This window comes from Etheostoma cragini, chromosome 3 (genome assembly GCF_013103735.1).
Source record: "Etheostoma cragini isolate CJK2018 chromosome 3, CSU_Ecrag_1.0, whole genome shotgun sequence".
Classification (NCBI taxonomy): Eukaryota; Metazoa; Chordata; class Actinopteri; order Perciformes; family Percidae; genus Etheostoma; species Etheostoma cragini.
The window spans coordinates 11,592,903-11,618,027 of NC_048409.1; the positions used below are offsets into that span (position 1 = coordinate 11,592,903).

At 41.3% G+C, this 25,125-nt stretch overlaps 2 protein-coding genes across 3 annotated transcripts in view; both read left to right on the forward strand.

Annotated features, from left to right (window-relative positions):
* Positions 1-4,170, forward strand: part of znf296 (zinc finger protein 296) — a 9,181-nt gene extending 5,011 nt beyond the window's left edge. Inside the window, exon 3 of the mRNA XM_034867447.1 lies at positions 1,516-4,170. Coding sequence (XP_034723338.1) covers positions 1,516-3,335 — 1,820 coding nt within the window. The 3' untranslated portion in view covers positions 3,336-4,170. The remainder of the gene's footprint in view (positions 1-1,515) is intronic.
* An 8,672-nt stretch (positions 4,171-12,842) lies between these two features.
* Positions 12,843-24,774, forward strand: capn12 (calpain 12). Of its 2 annotated transcripts, XR_004656116.1 has the most exons (23): positions 12,843-13,215; positions 14,295-14,364; positions 15,132-15,250; positions 17,856-17,989; positions 18,112-18,283; positions 18,369-18,452; positions 19,224-19,309; positions 19,423-19,500; positions 20,329-20,495; positions 20,582-20,859; positions 20,966-20,977; positions 21,097-21,176; positions 21,638-21,760; positions 22,246-22,282; positions 22,388-22,459; positions 22,553-22,598; positions 22,911-22,972; positions 23,297-23,365; positions 23,535-23,613; positions 23,747-23,863; positions 24,204-24,256; positions 24,359-24,466; positions 24,544-24,774. XR_004656116.1 is itself a non-coding variant. In XM_034867820.1 (22 exons), the coding sequence occupies exons 1-22, from the start codon at positions 13,015-13,017 to the stop codon at positions 24,383-24,385; spliced, it is 2,166 nt and encodes a 721-aa protein (XP_034723711.1). In that variant the 5' UTR covers positions 12,843-13,014; the 3' UTR covers positions 24,386-24,502. The 2 variants fall into 2 exon arrangements, 1 of the variants encoding a protein (XP_034723711.1); XM_034867820.1 differs by lacking the exon at positions 24,544-24,774 and having other exon boundaries at positions 24,359-24,502.
* The last annotated feature ends 351 nt before the right edge of the window (positions 24,775-25,125 follow it).

Below are 25,125 nucleotides of genomic sequence, written 5' to 3' on the forward strand. Positions count from 1 at the left end.
CCCCCCCCCCCCCCCCCCTCAGGGAAAGATTTGGATGGGATTTTTTTTGGGGAGCACGGGGGGGAAGCTGGGGTTGGAGGATGGGTCTCAAGTACGATCCAAAGGGGTGACATATTTTTGTGGTGTCTCCTGGCCCCCCGTAGTACATTATAATCTTTTTTATCTCATTTTCTTTTTATCTCCTGAGCCCTGACCTACCTATCCCTCGCTCTCTTCCTCTGCTCTCATTCTTCACCCTACATTTTAAAGAAGTATCTCAACTTCTCTTGGGTTTCTCCTCAGGCTAGGTTAAAGGACATGAACACCACAGATACTCTCGTCTCCAGACAGAGGGAGGGTGGGATAAGAGGGGGAAAAAGAGAAAGAAACAGTTGCTCTCTTTTTCATCTTCACTCTCCTCCCCCCTCCAGTAAAATATAGAAGGATTTGACTTGAGGAAACATGAAAGAGGCTTATACCAGAGTCTGCTTTGAACCTCTCCAAAAAATAGAAAGAACTGTTTTCCCTCTAAATTTGGGGATCTTCTCTCCAATTTTGATTTATGCAGAAAGGCCTCATTTGTCAAGCAGGCTGAGTCAGTGCCTCATTTGCATAAAGCGTTCATTTTCTACGTTCTGCTAATTAGCAATTTGCAGCTTAATTGGAGAGTGGCTCACGGTTAGGAGACATAGCTATCCACATATAAAAATATCTCCAGAAGTACTTTGCGACATGACTGCATCTCTGTTGGCCTTTCAGCTTCCGGAGACCCGTTTCTCTACTCTGCTTTGGGTCATACTTTTCTACACATGTTTTCCTTATTTAGTTTCTCCACACCAGACCCTCATCTTCATCTTTCATTTATTTGAGTCCATATAAATGTGCCTCTGGTATAGTTGACTTTTTTCATGCTGATACTCATGTTTCTGTTCAATTTGTATAACTTTATGACGTCTTTTAGGTCATTGTTTGGATTTTTGACTGACAACTTTACTCTCATTGGATTATTTTCACCCCCAGCAGACTGCTGTTTTCAGCAAAAAACTCTAAAAACACACTAGACTCCTACTACAACTACTACTACGACCTGCTTAACACCACACAGCAGACAGAGACTAGCTGGTGAACATAGTGAAGCATGGAACGGCTAAAGATATTTCCCTGACTTTGGGTAGAGACCAAAAACGGAGCTAAAAGAGAGTACAATATTGGTCTTGCATTCATCAGGTGGACACAAATACAACTCCAAATAAATATTAATGTTACTTTGTATCTGTTGGATGTGAAAAAAGGCAAACGTTTGATAAGTTCTCCCGATAAACTTTAACAATCTGTTAGATGTTGGGTTCCCAGCTTGTTTCTCCTGCCACCCGAAGTGACCACAAAACATTTATTGCAGGTTTAATCTATGGATTTACATTGGTTCAATCCTGGTGGAAATTGAGACCTGTCAAAAGAGCAAGACATATTTCTTATATTCTTTACTAGCAACCAATAATCAAATGGCTAACTCAGTGCTATCATTTTGTTTCCCAGTGTCTGAGGAGCCTTCCTACTTCACCTGCCAGCAGTGTGAAGGCGTGTTTCCATCTGCATGGCTGCTCTTACAGCACGCTCAGCACGCACACTCCTTCAGCATCTACCAAGAGGATGAGGAGGATGACACAGACATGAGAGGAGGAAGAAGAGGACTTAAAGAGCACAAGGCTGCTACAGCCACTCTAGACCCTCGCCACCTGAGCCAAGCTCTTGCTTCTGCCTTTCAGCCCTCCGCCCTGCGACTCAGTCGCTCCCGCCAGACACACACCGCCTCCTCTTTCATTAACACGCAGGCTCTGAACTTTTCAGTGCGACTCAGGGAGCTCGCAGAGGGGAATAACAACACCACCGGCAGCTCCCCCGGAAGCCTGGTGCTGTCTCCGTCCTCCTCCCCACCAGCAGCTTCTCCCTTTCCTCAGACCAGCGCCCCCCAGACTGACTTACACTGCGAGCTGTGTGACCAGAACTTTCAGTCCCTGCGTGCCCTGTCCGCCCACCGCCGGACTCACTCCTGCGACAGGCCCTACCACTGCGGGGTGTGCGGACAGGCCTTTGCCCAGAGCGGGCAGCTGGCACGGCACATAAGGAGCCATCACAGGGAGGCTGGAGGTGGAGGAAGTGGATATGAGTCGGTGGAGATGGTCGTGATGGAGGAGGATGTAGGGAGACAGGGGATGAGAGGGAGGTTTCAAATGCCCCCAGTTGGAATCAACATGGGAAAGGGAGTAGTCGGGGCAGAACTGAGAGCCCAGGGTCCCTCAGAGTTAGACCTGACCCTGCCCAAACACCCGTCCGTAGCTTCAGGCCTGATGCTGCTGACCTCGCAGGTTAGACCAGCAGACAGGGAGCTGCTGAGGCTATATCGGTGCCAGAGAGAAGGGGGCGAGGGAGGGGAGGAGGAGGCAGAGGGGCAGGGGGAGCCTCGGCACACCTCACCCTGCGCCAGCCCCTCTGAAGGCTCCCTGGAGAGCGGAGAGACAGGGGGCAGTGGCGAGAGCGGTATCGCTAGTGGCAACTGCACGCCCAAACGGCCAGAGATGGGGGACAGAGTGCGAGGAGTCGGCGAATGGGAGAACGAAGGAGGAGAGATCATAGAGAGGGAGACAGAGTGGAGCTCAGCCAATGTCAGCGAGGTTTTGCAGGAGTGGCAGATGGAGAATGAGTGGAGGAGTGTAGGAGGAGGTGTCAGCGGCAGAGGAAACAACAACAACAACAACACCACCACCACCACTACTACTACTGCCGGTTCAGCTGGAAAGAAGAAGAAAGACGAAGCGTGTGAATACTGTGGTAAACAGTTTAGGAACAGCAGCAACCTTACTGTGCACCGCCGCAGCCACACAGGTGAGCGTCCATACCGCTGTGGCCTCTGCAACTATGCTTGCGCTCAGAGCTCAAAGTTAACGCGCCACATGAAGACCCACGGCGCGCAGGGAGCCAAGGCGTCCTTTTTGTGTCAGCTGTGCTCGGTCCCCTTCACTGTTTACGCCACTCTGGAGAAACACCTGAAGAAAGTTCACGGCCTGAGCCACGCCAGCGTGGGAGCTTACGCACAGGCCAGCGCTGCAGACACTTTGGCTGCCATTAAAGCTTGTGGAGAAGCAGCAGTGGTGGTAAAAATGGAGGAGGAGGATACCAGTTTGGATCAGATAGAAATGGAGGGCAAAATTCAGAGTGATGAGATGAAAAACATGGAGTTGAAGGAGGGGCAAAGCCAAGAGGAGCATGTGGAGAACACAGGGAGTCCAGCCGTAATGGCTGATCTCCCAACCGAGAGCAATGCAGAGGTGAGCTTAGCTTTAACTTCTGCGCCATGATGGCTGCTCTCATTCACTAATTGACATTAAAATAGCACTGTATAGGATTTAAGTTGCCCACTCAGATAAAAAGAATTTGAACAGATGTGAAGTTAAACTGAAACCTAGTTTAAAAAAAGAAAGAAGCTGCAGCAGTCCCGTCCTCTTAGCCAGCATCGAGGCACACAGCAGCCACGTTGTTCATGATGGTATGCAAAGCTGCTGATTGAAACTAAGTGCCTACAGTTCTTTAAACCACAGAGCAAAAAACAAGGCCATGACATTCAGCAGGGAGATTACCAGAGCTCTTGAACAGGATGTAAACCGCCACAGTCCACACAGACACAGGAAACTGATCACCATGTTGCAGTGCAGGATGCAAAAGACAAGTGATTTATGTCTCTGGCGACCCACTGGACAGGTGGAGACAGATATTAACTGTCAGATAATACAGGGATTATATTGAATATAAAAAAGCCTAGCAAATATATTTTCGGTGTCGGCAGACAGAGGAGTCATATTGTGTTTCCAAGCTGTTGCTGGTTTTCTTTTGAGAATACCTTTTTAAGACTAAAGATGTTTGACACAAGGGTGAAATGAATCCAAACACTGTCTGCCTGCAGTTTCTCAGACTCCTCTTTTTAAAGGCGCTCGGTTGTCACAACACTTAACGTAATGTTCACAGGGCTCACAGAGCCTGGCAAGGTTGTGCTCCTGACTTCATGGCAGTATGTATGGATGATTTTCTGTTTTCTAATTTTATAAATGTGAATAGGAAGACTTTAAAATCTCATCTACAGATTTTTTTCATTTCATGATTCGTTTCTATGCATAAAAAATAGCAATTTTACCTACATGTGAAACGGGTGGTCTCTTTTTGTACTTATTATTAATATTATTATTATTATTATTGTGCTGGTAATTTCTCTCTTTCATTGTTTACATTTGTAAAGTGCCAGACTGCTTGAAGCTCATGCATGTTTTGCAGCCATTTGAAACTGTTCTTTTCCCTGTTGCCTGTGTTTGAATTATTCTTTATTTATGGATTCTGCATGTTGGTAATTGTGTAAAGGCTGAACTACAGGGCTGAGAGATGCGGCAGTAGCTAGTTTATTGGTGGAGTTTTGTGGGAAGCACTTGGCTGAGTTTGCGTGAATGTATTTGTTTGTTTGTTTGTTTGTTTGTGTGTGCATACTGGGGTGGGGGGGGATTCTCAGGTGACGCTTTTTCTTGAACCCTGTCGGTGATCTTGTTTCCAGACTCCAGAGCGTGACTTGGCAGGTCATTATCACTGGGGCGTGCTCCTGACAGGTGTGTCGCCAACGAGGATTTAAGAAATGCAATATAAAGTTGCTGTCAGCGAGAAAGATTGGTAATATTTGAACTTAACACCAGAGGCAGAGCCAGGGCTGAGTATGATCACGGGATTTTGTTTTACAGCACGCACACGCACACGCACACACACACACACACAGCGGTCAGCTAGCGGCCCGTGAGGAGATATTCTCTGAGTTTGACAGTGTATTGAATTAGAATCGCAGTCTCCACCTTTTTAAGCGGGAGGAAATATGCTCATTTAACAAAACAAATAGGATAAAGTTATGAAGTAGAGTGCTGCCAATGTTTTCATGACTACTGTGATAACTTTGTGTGACCATATCTTATTTCTACTTGCATTAATGTCAGGGAAAAGACGTTGTGCGTGTTGTGTAATGAATGATTGGTAATGAGTGCAGTGTAACTGTTCAGGGATAAAATTGTGTACATAGATTGACATTCTTGCTGTTGCTATAGTTATTAATATTAACTGCCACCATTCCTCCTGTAATGGTCTCCTTTCAGCTGAACACTGGCTATTGTGAAGCTCCGCTGTCTTTGTAAACTTATTTTGTAATTCACCTTCTCATGAGAAGCCTCAATAAACAATTGAGGTGAAATATTTTGTATTGTGGAGTCATTTTCTGCTTGGGATTGCTTTTCTGAACATGTTTTCTCCCCCTTCTTCTTTGGGTACACAGAACAAAGCTTTTGAAACTATTTTTAAATATCTTTTCTCACCAGGATGTTGTCTTAGTCAGAGGGGGTCGTTTCTCAGAGAACCACAGTCAGCGCTGAGTTATTAATTTTTAATGTAAGTGTTTGGATTAGGGACCCTTACTGTGTGTGCGTGCGTGTGTGTGGCTATGATGGGACACAGGCGACAGGGGTTTCTCAGGATACAAAATTGAGGAGGGGCAGTTTGGTTATTGTTTGTGGGCATGTTAGAAGGCAGAGCTGGGCGGGTAAGTGTCAAGGGGTTGGGATAATTGCTGACTCTATTTTAAGGGCATTAAAAACCTCTGCACAAGCATATCTGGCCTTAACCCCCTTCCCCCCACACCACCACCACCACTTTTTCTAATGAAAATGAAGTTCTATGATCCTTCTAGCTCATTAACAGCAGGTCTTTTAATGAGCTTTCAGTAGGGTGGGGGCTGGGTAGATGAGGAGTGGGGTTGGATGGTGGAGGGGTTATTGCACCAGATGCACACACGCCCACTCCTACCAATTACCATTGTGTTATAGAGAATAAGAAGGAAGTGAAGACCGAAGCTCCAAAGACCCAGATGAGTCCGTTTGTCTGCTTCTCTCCACAGAGACAGAAAACAAACAAGGTGGGAGGACAGTACAGGTGACATCTTCCGTCTCTCCCTCTGGTAAACCTCCCTGTCTGTTGGCCGCCACAGCAAGCGCCATTTGGTGCTCGTATGGACCCAATTATGTAAGGTAAGGTGATACACAGTAGAACACAGCACAGTAGCCCCTACAGCAAGTGGATATCTTTTCAACTTCCCACAGTGCCCTTTGTCTCCCTGCAGTCCACACCTCTCTGAACCACTGTCAAACCAGGACAGTGTCAGCACCCTATCGCAACATAAGGAGTTTATAATGTCTGCCAACGGTTGAGTGAGGGTGCCACTATGTGTGTTTGAGTGTGTTGTTCTGACCAGTTACTGCCCTTGGGCGATAGTAATGTGGACTTTGAGATCTAATAGTTGTCTCGGCTCCAAAGAGAGAGCTTTTGTTGGTCTGGAAGTTTGGAGAGGTTGGTGCACTACAGAAACACAACCAACACTGTTAGACTGGATTTTAACAACATTGATGTGAGGAGAAGAAGCATTACAATTGGTCATTGTAACAAGGCTTTTTTTAAACATTGTGCTTTTAGCTTCTTGAATGGCTGCACAACAGACAAGTGATACTGTTTCTCAACTTACTGGGCTGTTGAATTTGAAATTCTATCCATCTCACCAGAACAATAGACCAGATATTTGAAATTCTAAGTACTAGTTCATATTTATGTTCATTTAACTTATCAAATACATACTGTCCACAGGTTTTATTTTCCAGGAGTGACATTTTTATTTTATTAGTATACTCTCAACTTCAAAATTGACTTAAAACTTTGAAATCAGTCAAAGAAATTAGGGGATTCAACCGAACCTCCAGAATAAGACTATGTAATCAACCAAACCTCTAGAATAAGATTGTGTAAAGCAGTGTTTGTCTGTAGAATTGTAAGATAGTTTAATATAGTTTAGGCAGTTTATGTGAACATTTGAACAGCATCTGCTTAGTAATAATTGACCTTAAAAATGTACCTATTATCTGGGGAAGTGTATACAAGAAAAACAGAATGGGTCCCAGGGCAGTACCTTGGGGAACACCACAATCCAGAGATCCACATGCGTATTCTACCAGTAACTGAGAAACCATCCAATGTCTCATTCATGTATCAAAGAAAAGATTCAACAGCATTCCCCTGCACCATTTTCAAACTTAAAATATGTTAAATTAGCCATCTAATTAGACAGTTCAACCTCGTGGGTAGACTTAATTTCTTTTGGAAACAGTGGCACAATCACAAAATCTGATTTAATTTAAGATGATTAGCTTTGAAAATGCTCCCAACAAAGGGAATGTAAGAGCTCCATGTTTGCTTTCCTATAGGGAAGGCCTGTGGCCATGATAGTCTTTTACTTCTGTGAGAGAAGATTGTGCTTTATCGTAGAAAAAAGCCAATTAACTGAGTTTTTAATTACATTTCTCATGTTAAACTGTGTGGAGCCCCAGTTCCTTTTGCAGTCCCTGTCCTGTTGTCCTCTTCCTCCCCAGAATAGTTGCGGAAGAGGAGGAGGCTGAAGATTAAATCATCAGCATTCAGGGCAGACTGAGACAGGGATAACAAGAAAGAGAAAAGATGCATTTGGGAGTGATCAGACAAATCACAGGACTCCCTCTCTGCTCTTTATCCTCGCACGGTTCCCACAATTCCCACCTTCTCTCACACGTCACTCCTCCCGCAACAACCGCAGAATGAAACCTGAACCCTGGAATTACACCCGCTTCACATCTCCTCCCTCACCCTTCTAACCTCTAACAGTGAGAGTGTGGGAGGACGGGGTGAGAGGCGACATGTACCCGGGCAGCCATGCATCAATCCATTGCCTCTCTTTGCCATTCAACACCTTCAGATAATAAGGATGGAAAGACAAGGAGGGTTCATTCTTATAGGGTGTTATACAATGCCACTAGTCACTGAGGACAAGATTATTGGGAGGACTGTCAGTTCAGTTTGGTTTGAGTACGTGGAAACAATGATGAGACAAAGGGACAGGTTGATTTAAAAACACAAGGGAGGAAGTTAAATGATTTCTCTTTTTTATAGCATGAGTGCTACATAAATCCGGCAGACATTGTTGCCAGTTAAAACAAAATTTCAAAACTAACCTAAATAGGGTTCTTCCCTGAATGAAGGCTATGCGCTCTTTTTCATCCCAGGGAACACCTAAGGTTGCATTTTAACCCTTGTGTTGTCTTTCCGTCAAATTTTTTTAATGCTTAATTGCTTAATTAATTGCTTTTTAATCAACGTTTTTAACTTTTTCTTACATTTTTGGCCCTTTTTTCAATGTTTGTCTTTTTTTTTACGTTTACCACTACGTAACACAAACTTATTAACTTTAGTTTTACAGTTAATTTTGGAATTTATCGTCAGTAAACCTCATTTATAGGAAATTATACCTAATGTTTGAGTTAGAAAAGCAGAAATTAGGAAATATTTAGACTAAAATTAAAGGAATGGATGTCGATGGATAATCACAGACTGGAATATGTCAACTTTTACTCAATACTATTTGGAAACCACTTCAATTCTTTTCTACAAATGCAATAAAATTGAATAAGACGCCCCAAAATTGATAAAAGTAGAGATTTGTTCTTGCCAAAGAGCGTGGTGTGGAATCAATCATGTTTTTTTGGGTAATTACATTTGGGTAGTTAAAATGAACATTGATGTAGGAAAACAGGTCAATTTGACCTGAGGACAACATGAGGGTTAACCGATTGCAAAGACAGGGTGTGGTAAACATAGAAAAACATGTACATATACCCAGTGAATGCAACCCTTCTTTACGTTCACCTCAAATGTAAACCGGCTGTGAGACCTATACTGTCTGAAATCAGCCTTATTTACAGATGGAAAATAGTGTGGTCTTTTAGTAGATTTAAACCAGATACATGACTTTCTTGTAAATTTTAGTCACTATTGCAGAAAATAAACCATATGGAAAGGTTCAAACTATGTATCTTAACAAAACAATTGGCAGGTGAAAATGGTTTGATATACATCTATTTGATATGTCCAGCATTAATAATGCCATATGTTGTTGCTAGAACCTGGAAATATGTCTTAATACTATCAATATTTTGATAGAAGTTTCCTGTGATCTGAGATATTATATAATACAAAAAAATGCAATATAAGTAAGGGATAATGTAGAAGGAGCAGGTCATTATTGCAAATGAAATCTCTACAGGGTGATGCAGGACGTGTTAAATCACCTTGAAGAGGTTTATTTCACAATAATAGCCTACTCCCTCTACATTATCCTGAATGCCAAGGTGTATTAGCATCTCCTAAACATCAGCCTGCACACAGGAATAGGCTGACTGGCAGCAGTTGTATCTGAACAGTTAAGTGAGATAACCATACATCCTGTTGAGCCACTTGGAGCTGTTGGTGACCTTATGAAATGGTAAATGGTGTCCACTTGACCATCAAAATGACACACTCTCACTGTAGCATTAAGATATTAGATCAAATAGTACATCATGGATTTGGTGTGTTGTAAAATGAATTTTGACCTGGCAAAAGGTGATTTTTACATCACATTCTCTTCTCACCTGCACTATACTGTTCATGCATGAAGCTTCAAGGGTGAACTAAAGTGCAACTATATCCCAACCTAAAGAAGATGGAAGAGATGAGGTAATCAAGCATCTGCCAGCTCAAACAGTCTTTGACAAACTACCTCAAACGTCTGTTACTCTCTTTGTCTTTCATAAACACACACAGATTACTCTGTCCTTGCTGCACCTGGTGACCCTGCTTGTGTGACTGCACACACGCACACACAAACATAAATTCAGGTCAGTTTTGTTTCTCGTCAAGCCCAGAAACGTCCAAAAATGCAGGAAAAACTGGATTTGAGCATGCACCCCCTCCCTACATAACTCATGGGGCTGGGGTCAGAGGTGTTGCCTTGATACCTATGCATGTTATCCAGGCTAGGGGGTAGAGTTCAGTAACGGCATGCCTGAAGGCAGGTGAATTGCAGCTTCTAACCGCCGCAACCAGAGACCCCACATACAACAAATGCTAACGTCTATCCCAGATAACTCTGTTTACGCATTGCATCCATATCAATGACCCTTACAGATGGGGGGAACATTAGGGTTAGTATGTGACTCAATTTCAAAATTAAACCATACGTTACAGAAGTCAAGACCAAAAGATAAGTAAAAAAATAGGTTGCATATCTGCCTCAGTGTTACCTTTGGAAAAGAGAAAAGAAAATGAAGAATACATGAACAAAATTTAGGAATGGACTTAACAAACAAGTTTAAGATGTAGCCTACAAGTGTAAAAAACATAAGGCAACAGACGTTAAACACACATATGAAGTAAATACACTATTGTTAAAAGGATCAACACAAATATGGGCCTGTTATAAGTAGCCTACGCTCTAGTAATTTCCTCTCAGTGTTACTGGGGGCTGATTCTCTCCAGCCCCGCTCAGCTCAGTGTGATGTGTATGAGTGATGCGGCAGAAAACGGGCCAGGACAAAGCCGGTTAACCAGTGGTGTGAGGGAGAGGGGCCCGGGGGCTGCTGGTGCCGAGGTCGTGAGATCAGAGCAGGTCATGGAAGTGTGGGAGTGTCTTCTCAGCCCCCTGACCTTTGTCACTAAGGCTTCCTATAATCCCGTCCTCAAAGACCATACGGACATAATAGAGAGCCCATGAATGGAGTTAAATGGTGACCATTAGGTGGATCTGTGTTGCTATTCTTCTTGTTTATTTAGTCCCGATCAGTCTCACGTTTTCAGTGTAATCAGGCGTGTGATGGAGGGACTGCTGGAGACGCCTGAAGAGGCTTGCAGTGAACACCACAGGACAACAGTTTATAGGAGATGGATATCCACCTAAATTTAATGAAGGACACAACACAAGAGGACAGAGGAGATGGAGGAGGGTGACGGTAATTGGGTGTCCACTTCAGATTATATGAGTCCCAAACAGAGTTCACAAGTGAGGAGGCCAAAGCACTCCTTCTGAAAACTGTTGGTCCATACAGATAGGCACAGCTAAACAAGTCCCTAAGAATAGTATATTACACCCGCATTATGCAAAAGGGATATAGTGCACTGACAATCCATGTTCTATTAGGCTAACAAGTTTTTTTTTTTTTAAATCAGCTATATGATTTAATTTAATGTCAAGGTAATTGTAAGAGATGTAAATTAGTATAAAGAAAAAAAAACGGAAGAAACTGTTTGGTTAGAAAATAATAAAATGATGCTGCGATATTTTTGTTTCTTGATTTTGTTTTTCAGGATAACCCACAAAGAACTCTATAAAGTGTTTATAATCTGTTACTAATGGCTTTATCAATGGTTAATGGATTGAATATAAACCTTTAATCAGAACGTTTGGGTTGTCAGGTTATAAAATGTATCTGACTGTTGAGTCATGAATCGAGTCTCTTTCTGATAAGCTGTTCAACTCTGCAGCTTTAAATGTTAGCAAGTTATTGATAAAGGGTGCTCACAACAATCTATCAAATCTTTAATCATTAATAAGTGAATTTTTGACCTTCTCCAGCCAATCTGAGTTTTTTTGGAGCAGTTTCATGAACTAAACAGCTGAAAAAAGACAAAGCAAGTGTTCTGCTGGTGAAGGACATGGATTTTTCCTCACATGACAACCAAATAGCCTATTTGTTTTCTTGAATAGCTTATAACTGATCAATGAGGAAATTGCAACTGATTTATCAACACCAATACAAGCCCTGTATCAGTCTAGAAAATAAACATCATTATGAAACTGGGTATCGTTCTATCCATTGTAGTACTATTGAGGAATTTTTATAATACATGTGGTTTGTGCATCTTTATAACATAGAGCCCTGTTCTTTACTGCCTAATGTTTCAATTAATGATGTTCAATCATCTTTTAGGAGAATATTCAACAGAAACAAAAATGGGCCTAAACGTTTAATAACTGAAAGCAACCTTCTGGAGATGAGTGTATTAACGTTTTTTATCCCTTCCTCTTTTGTCTCATTTTAAAAATGACGGTTGGATAGTAAGTAGATGAGCTATTTTAATGAGTCAAATCTCACATCTGAAGTCACATACTCTATTTCTGAGTCAAATCTGAATCCATTAATTGAAAACATTAATACTTTAACATACAAATGTAACGTGTAAATTAGGCTATAAGCACAGACAATTAGAAGTTTGAGTCAGTAGCTGAAAACGTTGTATATGTATTCTCTAACTGACAAACAACACTGAGAATTGCATGAACCTCCTCACATTGATAGTTAAAGTCATTATTTGTTCTGTGCTTCTTCTCTACGTCTTGAAAGCAGTCAACAATGTGACTGTATTTGATGTCAGTTGAACAGAGCTGGAGTATAATATTTTTTTTTAAAGATGCCTTTCTCTTCACCGCCTTAATTATTATCATCATCACCACAATTTACAGGAAACCCTTCGATGTGGTGGTTCGTGGTCTGGTGCCTTTATGTGGAGTAGACTGCCACCTAGCGTTACCTCTGGTCTACTGTAGCCTAGGCCTGTATCAGCAGCCTCCCATTCAACACGACAGCATCCAACACAACATTAAATTAAATAGAATAAATAAGACTGTAACTCTGCTCTATAAATCATTTCTTGTAAATATAACTTTCCTCAAAATAAAAGGTAAATGTTGGCTATTTATGATAGGCTAGCCTACTCTATCTAACATGTTTTAACATGTTTGTACCTTTCTTGGGGGCAATGGGAGTCTAGTGGGGGGACACGGTACTTTAAACTCCTGGATCTTGCGGGCTGGTGGAAAATTGTCTTTCTGCTTGCCCAGAAAGATAATTTGGATAATAAATTAGGGGGATCAAAGAGACTTGGCATGGTGTCATTACTTTGACTCCAGCTCGCCGCGGCCCCCGGCGCTCCGCATACCTTTCTGGGCCAGGTCCCATACGGCCCTCGCTGGCTGCGGTGGGTGTGCGCTGTTAACTGCATTTAAGCACTGGCTGCTCAGTGCGTACACATTCCGCAGATAAATAGTTAGACTGCAGTTTGACTGGCAACATGGCGAACAGCAAGGAGGCACCTCGGGGATCCATCGAGAACCCGATCAAGTTTAGGGATCAGGACTTCCAGAGTCTCCTGGAAACGTGTCTGAAGTCCGGACAGCTGTTTGCGGATCCAACCTTTCCAACTGAGCAGAAGTCCATCGGCATCCCGGAAGATCCTAACCCCAAAAAGGCGATCAAATGGCAGCGACCCAAGGTAGACCAAGTAGTACAGGCGTGTATCGCACCAGGTTCTTTTTTCAGGTGTTGTATAGGGCGTTGTTCCATGGGGCGTTTTTTGTGTCAATGAAAAAATTTGCATTGACATTTTAGGTTGTGAAATAATCAGTTATCGTGTCATGTTGGCCTCAAATACATATTTGGGAATATGCTGCCAACATTTGGATTATATTTAGCAGACATTCCAGTTATAAAGGGGAAGTTGTCTGAATGTAGCCTACATCTTTTGGCCACTTGTAGTGGTTTTAACAGATTCCCTAAAAAAATCACGTTACATGGAATTCCAAGTATCTTTTTGGCATTGCTTCTTCACAGGGACTTTCTCAAACAGTGTTGCAGAGTAGACTGATGTTCAGCTGACAGTGATCCAAATGTTATTCAAGTCTGAGGAATGTATTACCAGGAGCAGTTTCCTTATAGAGTAACTGGAGAAATAACAGAAATATCGGCTACTGAAAGTATTTTTTAAAGTATCCATGCTAAAATGTATAATTTTGAAAGTTAAAAAAGGACAACCAGCCCAGATTATATTATATTATTATATAATTATAGAGTATTGTTCAGTCACAGATTCTAGATTCAAAATAGAATTATAAACTGATAGAATAACCGGCAAAATGTTTGAACTACATGATGAAATAGAAAAGTGTGGACTTAAGATACAAAGAGGGTACTATACAACAATTTTTTTTTTAACATCTATTCATCTGCTGATTTCTTTTCTTGCCAGAAAATGGAACTCATAACACTTTCTCAAATGTGTTAAAATATCTTGTTTTGTCCGTTCAGCAGTCCAAAACCCAAAGATATTCAGTTCACTACCATCGATGACTAAAGAAAACAAGCAAAATTCACACTTTTTTGTAAGCATTTTTGCTTAAAAAGGACTTTAAATGTCATTAAAATTGTTGCTGATTTACTCTATGTCTGATTGACTAAATGAATAATCTGCTAACCTTTTCTTTAAATGTCCTGTTTTATCGCATATCCTTATCACGTTTGTGTGGTTATATCATCTTGTGTCCACATTATACTCCTCTTGCTCCGTCTCTGAAGGAAATCTCCAAGAATGCTGTGTTTGTGGAGGGCACGATTGGAACCACTGATATCTGTCAGGGCCAACTGGGTGAGTACACCTCAGGAAAACTTCAAGTTCTATCCTCATTCAAATCTGCCTCTCCTGCCCACTGCTCATCCATACTTCACGAGGAACGAGAAACTGGGATACGTCATGCTGAATTATTTTAGACTGGCATTGCACAACATGCTGGAAAAAGTTAAATCCGCAAAAGCTGAAAGACTTCTGTAAGTAGTTAAGTTTGTTCCTATTTATTTAATTGCTGTAAAATGCAATGTGAGTTTGGAACAACATGTCACCACAACAACAGGGACCCTTCTTCAAACACACAGTGAGGGGGATAGATAAGTGAAACTCTGTGTTTCCTAAACTCCAAATCTGCAGGAGGTCCAGGCCCCGTCATAGCCCAGTCTTTAATAGCCCTCAGAGTCTGCTTACATATGTGCTGTTCAGTGTGTTTCTCATTTGTGGTGAACTAAGAGATTGTTTTCTGCTCAACAGCTCGCTTTCCTTCCTCCTCTGAGATTTCTAAATACCGTATATTGTTTATGTAACCAGTTGCGTGCAGATATGTCGATGGCACAGATCAATACCAGCCTCCTCCCACTTCTTTCATGTCTGAGTTTTACGTTCAAACTGTATGTACTTGTCTGCAACATCTGGAACAGATGTTTGCTGTGGCAGAGGAATGTGGCCTGTTACTCACTGGAGACCAGTGCTTTGCTGGCTTTTAAAAAAAATAACCATTCATTACGCAACACTACAAATCCTGTAAGATGTGTCCGTACATCTTAGCGCCTCTTTTTGTTTATCAGGTAACTGTTGGCTGCTGGCTGCCCTGTCCTGTCTCACCATGCACCCCCAACTCTTCGTGAAGGTGGTTCCAGCCAACCAAAGCATGTCCCAGCCTTATGCAGGGATCTTCCATTTTATGGTGAGTATCAACATGACACAGAACCTTTGACTGCATGCCCCTTTTTTAATTAGAAAAGTTGCTAATCACACCCCCAATCAAGCTGAGACTAATACCTTTGCTGCTGACCAACAACGACAAAATCACACACACAAAAACTGGTATCTTACTCCTGCCCTACATCTTAATGTCACCTGTTTCCTCGTGACATGTGGCTTTATATTCTTATGATAACATGTTAATTATGTTGAGGTTAACCATTTGTAACTACAATATGCTTTTAAGTTTGGAGGTGTTGCTCTATTTGAGGCTCTAGAAAAATATCTAATCTTATAGTAATATGTAACTTTGTTGGGGAATATGAAAGAATGATATCAACTTACATAATAAGTGCCTTAAAGGAGCACTTCTCTGATTTACCACTGCACTTTGATAACTTTGTTGGACTTATGATGGACAGTTTAGAAAAATCTGATGAAAATTGACACAGCATAACCAGAGAACAATTCAGTTCTCTAAAATCTATGGAGTCACTTTTAAGGTGGGTTCCTGCTTAATTACCTTAGTTTGAGGCCTTGTCTACAGACATTGAAACTATGTCAAAAGCTTGTTCCATGACATTTATTATTTCAGATAATATTTAAGTTACATGTTCCATATTCCTACATAAATTTATGTTTAATAAAATAAACCACACATCAATCCTGGGGCCAGCAAGTATTCAGGAAATACTTTACACATAGAGGGAGTTAATCCATTGATAGTATTATAGACAGGTTTTTGTCAAATTTGATCATACTTAACAAGTCTTTGTGGCTGCCGGAGCCTTCAGGCTTAATGAGTGCCCATCCCTGGCCAAATATGACGCACTTTGGGATGAGTGTTTGTGTTAAATACTGAACACATTATAGACGTAACATATTAAACAATATGCCTAATTCACACATGATTACTTTACTTCATGTAAAAAAAGGACTGATTCTCTGTCAGTAAGTCATATGCTATCTGATTTAGATTAATTCTTTTAGACTTTACCTATTTTCAATATATGGGCGTATTTGCTTTAGCTACTGCACGGTCTCCGCATTTATTCAATGGGTCAAACAGGTTTTCAACTCATCCTGCAGTCATCACTGCATGTCTCACACCTAAGAAGAGACAAACATAAAACCAGATCTAGAGCGTTTCTCATTTACATGCTCTGACCTGCACAGACCAATAAAATATCTCCTTTTTATACTTACAAGGCAATCCCACTCATTAGGTATAGATTATTTTAACAGCTTCTGCTCCGTGGTTATTTTGACCCGGAGCGTTGGACCTTTAGAGACTAGGAAGAATGTGACATGACCTAACAAGCAGGATGGAGGGATTAGGAACTTAGTTTACCCTGTCAGCATGAAGGGAGAGCAGTCAAGACATGCATTGACTACCCCTGAGACACACACACACACACACGCACACACACACACACACACAGCTGCAGCTATGAAAGGCCAGTGCAGGCCTGCTCTCGGCCGCTGTTGTGTACACAGTTAGCAGTACAGTACATACCTCTGGCCATGACCAGTAACTGCCTTGGGAGGTGGTTTAATTTTACTTAGTCAGACAAGAGAACAGTGTTTAACTCGTCCTTTTATAGATCACGGGGTTTAAAATCTTTCATAGTTTTGTTTTCTCTCTCTAAACATATTCTTCAGTAGTACAAAATTGTGTGGTTTAATAACACAAATTGATGTGTAAAGCAGCTTTCAAAAACAAGGCAATTCAAAGTGATTTACATTACATAAGACATTAAAAGGTTATCAGTAAAATGTGCCAAACATTGGGTTAGCATTAGTTCAATATTCCTGTTGAATAACGTTTTGATCAATCCTTACGCCCTAAAGACATTAAAGATAGAAATAAAAGTAATACAAGGGAATTTAACAACTCAAATATAAATTCGATTTTAAAAGAATGAAATGAACTACAAGATCAAAAAAGATAAAAATGAAATAAACGGAGGAATAAAAACATACAAGACCAGACCAAGTAAGGGTGTAGCAACAAAGTTGAGGGTATAACCTCAAAGTCTACTGAATTGATCAACAGTGCGGTGTATTGCCTCTAAATTCAACTTTTATTCTTTAAGAGGAACAATGTGTTCTTCCTTTAAAAGTTACATAACCTTGCTTTAAAGAGGCTATAATCAATAGTTTTACAATAACATGATTACTTCCACTTATAGTGATAAACCCACAGACTGAGCTCTACTGAGCTTAAAACCATGTTTCCGCACATTGGGCTTTTCTGGCCCAAAAATGTATTGTTCCATCAAAAAAGCAACTTGCTCAGCACTATACGGCAGAAAGACACAGTTAGTGACTAGCTGGTGAACATTGTGAGGCATTTAGTAGCAAAAGAGCCACACATTTCTGACAGGAGTTGGTGGAGACCAAAAACAGAGCTAAAAGAAAGTGAATATTTGACTTAATCAGGTGGATAGAAACACAACTTCCCTCCACAAGTTTAAGTGGTTCGTCCCTTTACACTCTGCCTTCCACCTCATTAACTCTCCTCCTGATTCATTACATCCATGTCTGCTCTATTCTCACCATCCCTCTCCCTGTGTGTCCCTTTGCAGTTCTGGCAGTATGGTGAGTGGGTGGAGGTGGTTGTGGATGACAGGCTGCCAGTATGCGAAGGCCGTCTGCTCTTCAGCTACTCTCGCACCCGCAACGAGTATTGGAGCGCCCTGGTGGAAAAGGCCTACGCCAAGTCAGTTGCCACTACCAAGCATATGTTTCTGGGTTGTAATGTCTTAGATCGCCCACACTTTAGTTTGCTTGTGTGTGTTGCTACAGTGAGTTCACAAAGAAATACACTTTCGTTGTGTGTAGGTTAATTGGATGCTACGGAAGCTTGAAGGGGGGCAACATTTCAGAGGGGATGGAGGATTTCACAGGAGGCATTGCACGCTCGCTTAAGGTCAAATCTCGTACCCCTCGTGTCCTCTGGAGGGCTCTGACAGCCGCCCTGTCTCGAGGCAGTCTGCTCAGCTGCTTCATCAAGGTACGTCCACAGCTCCAAAAAGTTCACACTACTCAGGTGGATGCTTGCTTTAGATCCATTTGAGTTCCTCTCTTTGTCTTCACAGGCCTGCAGCACCCTTGAGATTGGTAAAGTGACAGAAAACGGGCTGGTAAAGGGCCACGCTTACGCCATCCCCACCACCGACAAGGCCAGTATGACACAGAGACAAACTGCAGCACTGAGCTGCTGCCACTTCTTATTGTTGCATTGTCATCAATATCTTGCTTTGTGTGTTCTCTGTTTCTGCAATGATCAGTTTCTCCAAAAAAGACCTTTGTATAATCTAAAACCCTTGTCTTTTTATCTCATGTCATTTTTATCATAATCTAATCTAATGTAATCACATTCTAATAATCCCATCTCATCAAATCATACTTAATTAATCTAATATAATATCACTGAAATCAACTTAATCTAATGTTATCATGTTATCGTGTCATCTATGTCATGTCATTCTGACTATAGACTATTCTAATAATATTTTAATGTGTCTCACTTTAATTTAATCAAATAGCATATTGTGCATATTTTCATCTCATATCTTTCCATCCCACCATAGTTTATTATAATATATAGGGGAAAACAAATCTCAGCACAAGGTCAATTTGTAGCTGTTCTGGTGCTTTGGATCGAATGTCAATTTTTTATTTATTTTTTGAGCTCCTTAAAGACTGGTCATCCATGTTGGCTTAAAGATTGTGATTGACAACCCATTCTTGACCTTAGAAACAACAGAAAAACAGCGTGTGATACGATTGAAAGCTACAGAACAACAACTAATAGACCTTGTGGTGAGATTGTTTGGCCAACTGCTGTCTCATCTCATCTCTAAGTACAAAGAAACCCTCTGACACTGGTAAAACTCAAAACTGACAAAACAATCTATAAGAAGTTGATTGCTTCTCTCTTCACGTTTCAGGTGATGAAAGCGTCAGATGAGGTTTTTTTGTTGAAGCTGAGGAACCCCTGGGGTTTTGTTGAATATCGCGGACCCTGGAGTGACAAGTGAGGAAGCATCCTGCTTGTGCATGCTGTATGAGAGAGAGAGAGAGAGAGAGAGAGAGAGAGAAAGAGAGAGAGCACTCACTCAGTTTCTCTTTGTTTGTGTGTGACTGCAGGGGTAAAGAGTGGGAGGACGTGGTCAAAGCAGAGAAGGAAAGGATTCAGCTGCAACAGAACGAAGATGGAGAGTTCTGGTACGTGGCCCATACTTCTGGGAAAACACACAAACTTAGTACTTATACAACACTGAAAATACCCTACAACAAGTTATAAGCCCCGTTATCAAAAATTACTAGTTCTGCAGGACAACTTTCCCAGTCAGTGTTTTACTGTTATATACAGTGGTGAAATGTAACTATGTTAATTTACACTATTATTATACTTAAGTACAAGATTAGAGTACTTCTTCCACCATTGATTATCATTATTACATCCGATGTTTCTGGATTAATTAATAAATCACTGCTGCATTGATGTGTTTGTTGCCTCTTACTGCCGTAGATGTGCTCACTTTAATTTCTGTTGGATATTTTGATCTACAGTAATGCATTATATTCTATATACTCCATATATATTCTATACTACTCCAGTAGGTCCGGCAATGTGAGACTATATTTCATAAAATCATCATATGTTTGTAGCGTCGTTGTCTTGTGAGAACCACGGATCTCCAACAAGTTAACGTTTCACTAGCTCAGAAAAAAGCCCTGTTTTCAGCTTTGTGATGATGCATTGTCCAGCTAATCCAAAAGGGGTTTTTAACGACTGTATTTAGCTTAAGAAGTAAGAGTATTTCCCCAACCCAACCCATTAAGGAACACTTCATCCTTCAATTTATCAGAAACAAATTCCCACATTTAGAGATGCATGGTTAAATTTGTACAGGAAGGGGAAGAAACAATTGTAATCTAAAGAACAAATATACTTGTCGGACAAATGTAGTAAAAAGTACAATATTTGCAGAGATGTAGTGGAGTAGAAACACAAAGTTGCATCAAATGGATATGCTTCTTCTCTATTAGGATCAGTACTGAGGACTTCTGCAGCCTGTTTGACGTTGTGGAGCTCTGCAGTGTGAATCCTGACAATCTTGATGAGGAAAACACACCTGCCTCTACCTGGACCATCAGTGAACATCGAGGACTCTGGTTACAGGGGAGCTCTGCTGGTGGTAGCCGCAAATACAACCGTATGTTTATGGATTTGTATTTACACAAATATGCTTTCAAGCTCCACCTGGATTATTTAAAGTGATCATACTTTTTTTTTCCTCAGGATCCTTCTGGAAGAATCCTCAGTTCCAGTTGGTTCTAACGGAGGGAGACCAATCAGGACAGGTCTATGAGGCGGGTGCTAATGAGGTTTATGATGAGCCTGAAGGTGAGGATGATAATGAGGAGGATGAAGATGACATGTTGATCCCAGAGGACAAGAAGAAAGCAGAGAAACAGAAGCAGAAAGGCAGACAGTGCACCGTGCTGGTGGAGCTGCTGCAGAAGAACCGCAGGAAGGACAAAGTCAACTTCCTCCAAATATCGTTCCATATTTACGAGGTTACTTTATTTTGGACTTCTGGATTTATTAAATATTTTGAATCTCTGCACCTTTATTCTGTTTCTGAATAAACTCTTTTGTTTGTGTTTTCCTCTTTTTTTGCAGGTTCCTCCTCAGGTGAGTATTCAATGAGGAATAGATACATAATCTTTTATTATCTGCTTAAATTAATATCAGAACAAATGTTATATTCTTCGTAATAGTAAAGTAAAATAGATGTATCTTTATTTATACAGCTCCAGGGCGCGTGTCTGAGTCGCAACTTCTTCATGACTACTCGCCCTGTGGGTCGCTCTGGGAAATACAGGGCTCAGAGGTAAAAGATTATTATGAGAAATAATGACAGCATATTCTAAATGATTTCATAATCCGTTCATAAAAGCAGAACATATGGTGCCGGTGCCTTTACTTGGTACTGCCAGGGACTGTAGACCAGAGTAAATCGTCTTATATACATTGCTAACTGTGCACTAAATCGAGTGTAATCCCTTCTTATTTGTATTTCAACTTAACTAATATGCTTCTGCACAGAAACAAGTTACACTTTTCCAATCAAATGCAAAGATGGAAGAAGACATTGATGAGTTTATTTTGTCCCTGAAAGGGGACAAATTGACACAATTACAAATTCCCTTTATCATTCACAAGAGAAAATGAATTTGGTGAGGGCTGCCAAAAACAAAACAAAAGACATTCAGATAAAACAACATGACATGCACATGGTGTTCACATGACTCTGATGTTAGCAGCTAGAAGCTCATTAACTTTGTGCCACAGGGGTGTGTGGAAGAAACTGCTGCTGGACCCAGGGAACTACATCATCGTGGCATCCACCTATCAACCCAACCAGCCTGGAGAATTCTTTGTCCGCATTTTCTCCAAGACTGGAAACACTCTGGGGTAAGATGGAGGGGATGTGGACATAATCAAGAGAAGATTAACTAAATGTCATTTTGTCCAATGTCCTTTACCATAAAAATAGCCTGGTTTCAGAAAAACAGCTCCCTTTACCAGCCAGCTTGTGTATACTAGGTTAGGTTGTGTAGGTTACACGCGTGTTATTGTTAAATCATAGATTTCCATTTTCCATTTCCAGAGGGCTCTATGAATCCCCTCCTGCTTCTCCCACTCTTAAAGACACGTTAGACACAAGTCATAGTCACTCAAACTTACACCATTATTCTAAATTGTAATTTAGAAAATCGCAATTAGTCTCAACAATAGCCTTATTAAAGCCCCTCTTATATTGTCTTTGTATTATATTGTATTGCTACTTTTACTTAAGAAAAGGATCTAAGCCCAAATTGGAAACTATTTCTGAGTGTGTAAGGTTATAGTGCGTAACTGTAATTTAAGAGACACTCTGGCATGGTCTTGTGTTCCAGGACTCAGGACTTTACCTGCTCCTCTGGCTTCCTCCAGGTGAGTTTAGTGGTCTTGTCCACACACTGTACATCAGCCAATAGCAGCTAACCAAAAGAGTAAAGTCTATGTATGTTGGTTTGGTGTGTTTGTGCCACTAAACAGCTCATGGCAACTCCCGTCTCCCCGGAGGATAAAGTTAGAATCCAGAAAACCTTTGATGAAAATGCTAGCCAAGTAAGAACTCATCCCTATTGTACATGACTTTATTTAGTAAAAGTGTAAATTGAGGGGCTTTAGTTATCTTGTGTGTTCTGTCTCCCCTGGCAGGATGACAGACTGAACGCCAAGAAGATCATGAAGCTGTTTAACGCAGGTTAAAACCTCTACTACATCCAGTTTTTCATGTTTTAGCTGCATCTGAAAATGACAGACTTTGACTATGTAATACCTGTAGTGACCACTAGATGTGAGCAAAGTAGTGACATGTTCCCTTAAAAGTTAGTCCAGTGGAGCCACAGAGGTCACCAGTCTAGACAGAGGCTCATAGCTGCAGTCAGATAGAGTACATTGAGTTATAAAATTGACTACATTTGTCCTCACCTTCACCTTTCCTCATCTTAATCCAATTTAAACCTGTATTATCTTTCTCTGCATCAGTCTGTGCCTTTCTTCCCCTAATCCACAGCTCTTGACAAAAATTACCATCTGCCACTGGATACATGCAGACAGCTCATCTTTGGACAGGATGTATCCTTTGGGTCCCCACTATGCAATAATATAACTCACACTTTAGTCTACTTGTAGTTCAATACAATCCTTGGTAGACTTTGACTATGCACATCTGGTTTAACTAATCTCACAGAAATTACATGTTTTTCACCAGTTAATGTTAAAAACTTCATTGAACTGCTAGTTCCACACTTCATCAGGGCAGATGCTTGCTGACAAAGGGGTTCGAAGCCCAGTCCTCCGGTTGAGTCATTGTGCCGCCCCGCTGTTCACTTTTACTCTTCTTTTAACTTTATCTCTCTGTCTTCTGTCCTGTTGAGATGCCCTTAATTCTGCTGACAGACTAAAGGGCGCGCCAGTCTCAGCCGTAAACAAGCAGAAACCCTGCTGTCTACTCTGCGCCATCTGCAGGTACATCTCAGTGTGTGTGTGTGTGTGTGTGTGTGTGTGTTTGTGTGTGTGTGTGTGTGTGTGTGTGTGTGTGTGTGTGTGTGTGTGTGTGCATCCCTGCCTGCCTACCTGCCTGCGTGTGTGTGAGTTGTGTCATCATTACCTATTCTGATGCCGCGTTCTCTTTCAGTCCATCTTTATCAAGTTCGATGAGGACTCTTCTGGGACCATGAGCTCCTTTGAACTCAGTACAGCACTGGAAGCTATTGGTATGCTTGCATGCGCACACATACCCACACACACCTACACACACACACACACACACACACCCCATGTGCACACAGATGTTTGCTGCTGTTGCTGTTTGGTCTTCACACCTTTGTCCACTCCTCTGTTTCCCAGGGATGCAGTGTGACAGCAAGGTAGTTCAGCTGCTGTCTGAGCGCTTTGCATCTGGAGAGCTTCACATGTCCTTTCACAGCTTTGTGTCATGTGTCACCAGGATGCAAAAGCTTTTCGGTAACACACAAACGCATGCACGCACACACACACAAACACTCTTAAGTAGGATTTTGAATGAAGGACTTTTACTGGTATTGTTGTATTGGTACTTTTACCAAAGTAAAGGAGCACTTCTTCCATCACTACATACAGAGGCATGTCACACATTAGATTTTAGATCATTCACATGTGCACAGCTTTTGTTTTTTGCGTATTTAATCTATCATTAAATGTAATTCAGGATACTTGTCAGGATCTCAGTTTTGAAAATGAGCACTAAACTTGATGCAGAATCTACTGAATGTTGAGTCTTTGAAGAGAAAGTGTATGCAGTCATTTCCTCCCCTCTGCTCCTCAGCTCTGTATGAATCAGAGACCAGTCAAGAAGTGAAAGACAGAGGGATCAACCACGTGAGTATCTGGCCAAAATGCTCTGTTTTGTAATTATTCTGACCTGAACAGGTTTTTTTATTTTCTGATTCTGCTTTCTGCTCACCTGTTGTCCCTCCACAGTGGCTGCTTCAGTTCCTGATGCTGTGAAGAGGGTCTCCACATTAGGCCCATCTGAGCCACAGCATGCTGCTGATTTTTAAACAAGGTTCAGCTTTAGTGTCATGGATTGCAAACTGAGATGAAAAAGTTATAAATAAATTAGAACAGAATAAAACAATAACATTGAAGTATAAGTAGCAGTAAAGGAAGAAATTAAAAATGAAAACTCAATTTTTTCTTATTGTCATTAAACATACCATACCATCTGCGTACCAGTTATATGCAGATCATGTCCAGCTCCATTTGTAAGTTTTAGGTCATGTAGTCTTCTTCAGTATCAAAATGATATTGAGAACTGGTTGGCAGAACATTTCTTTTAGCTTGATTCCGATAAAGTAGGATGTATGCTTCTGCGGAGGCTCAACTCAGGGAAATGTTACGGTACCAAGCTACGGCCGATTGTGTTGCGGTCTGCGTCACCGCAAACTGTAGTCAACTTTTTTGAGAGGTGCATGTCAGGCTACAGCGTACCCACGGAGCTGAAATAATGCAAACGCATAAATTGGCCTTTAGCCCTCTGAGGTCTAAGGGCATTTTTAGATATCTTCTTGTATTCCCCTTTTAAGGCTTTTTGCATACAAATGATCCCCATGTATTTTATATATAAAAGTTCAGAACAAACATAGTGTTCTGTATAGTGACTCCCAAAATTGCTCAAGAGCAATATATAAAGAAACAATGTGGCCCTAAAGCAGAAATATTTCTCAAATATCTTGTGAAAACGTGCC

Excerpts from the sequence above, each read along its gene's own strand:
- capn12 (XM_034867820.1), top strand. The coding sequence starts at position 13,015 with ATGGCGAACAGCAAGGAGGCACCTCGGGGATCCATCGAGAACCCGATC. Across the intron at positions 13,216-14,294 it reads TCAAATGGCAGCGACCCAAG|GAAATCTCCAAGAATGCTGT; the intron begins GTAGACCAAGTA and ends CCGTCTCTGAAG. Across the intron at positions 23,366-23,534 it reads CTACTCTGCGCCATCTGCAG|TCCATCTTTATCAAGTTCGA; the intron begins GTACATCTCAGT and ends GTTCTCTTTCAG.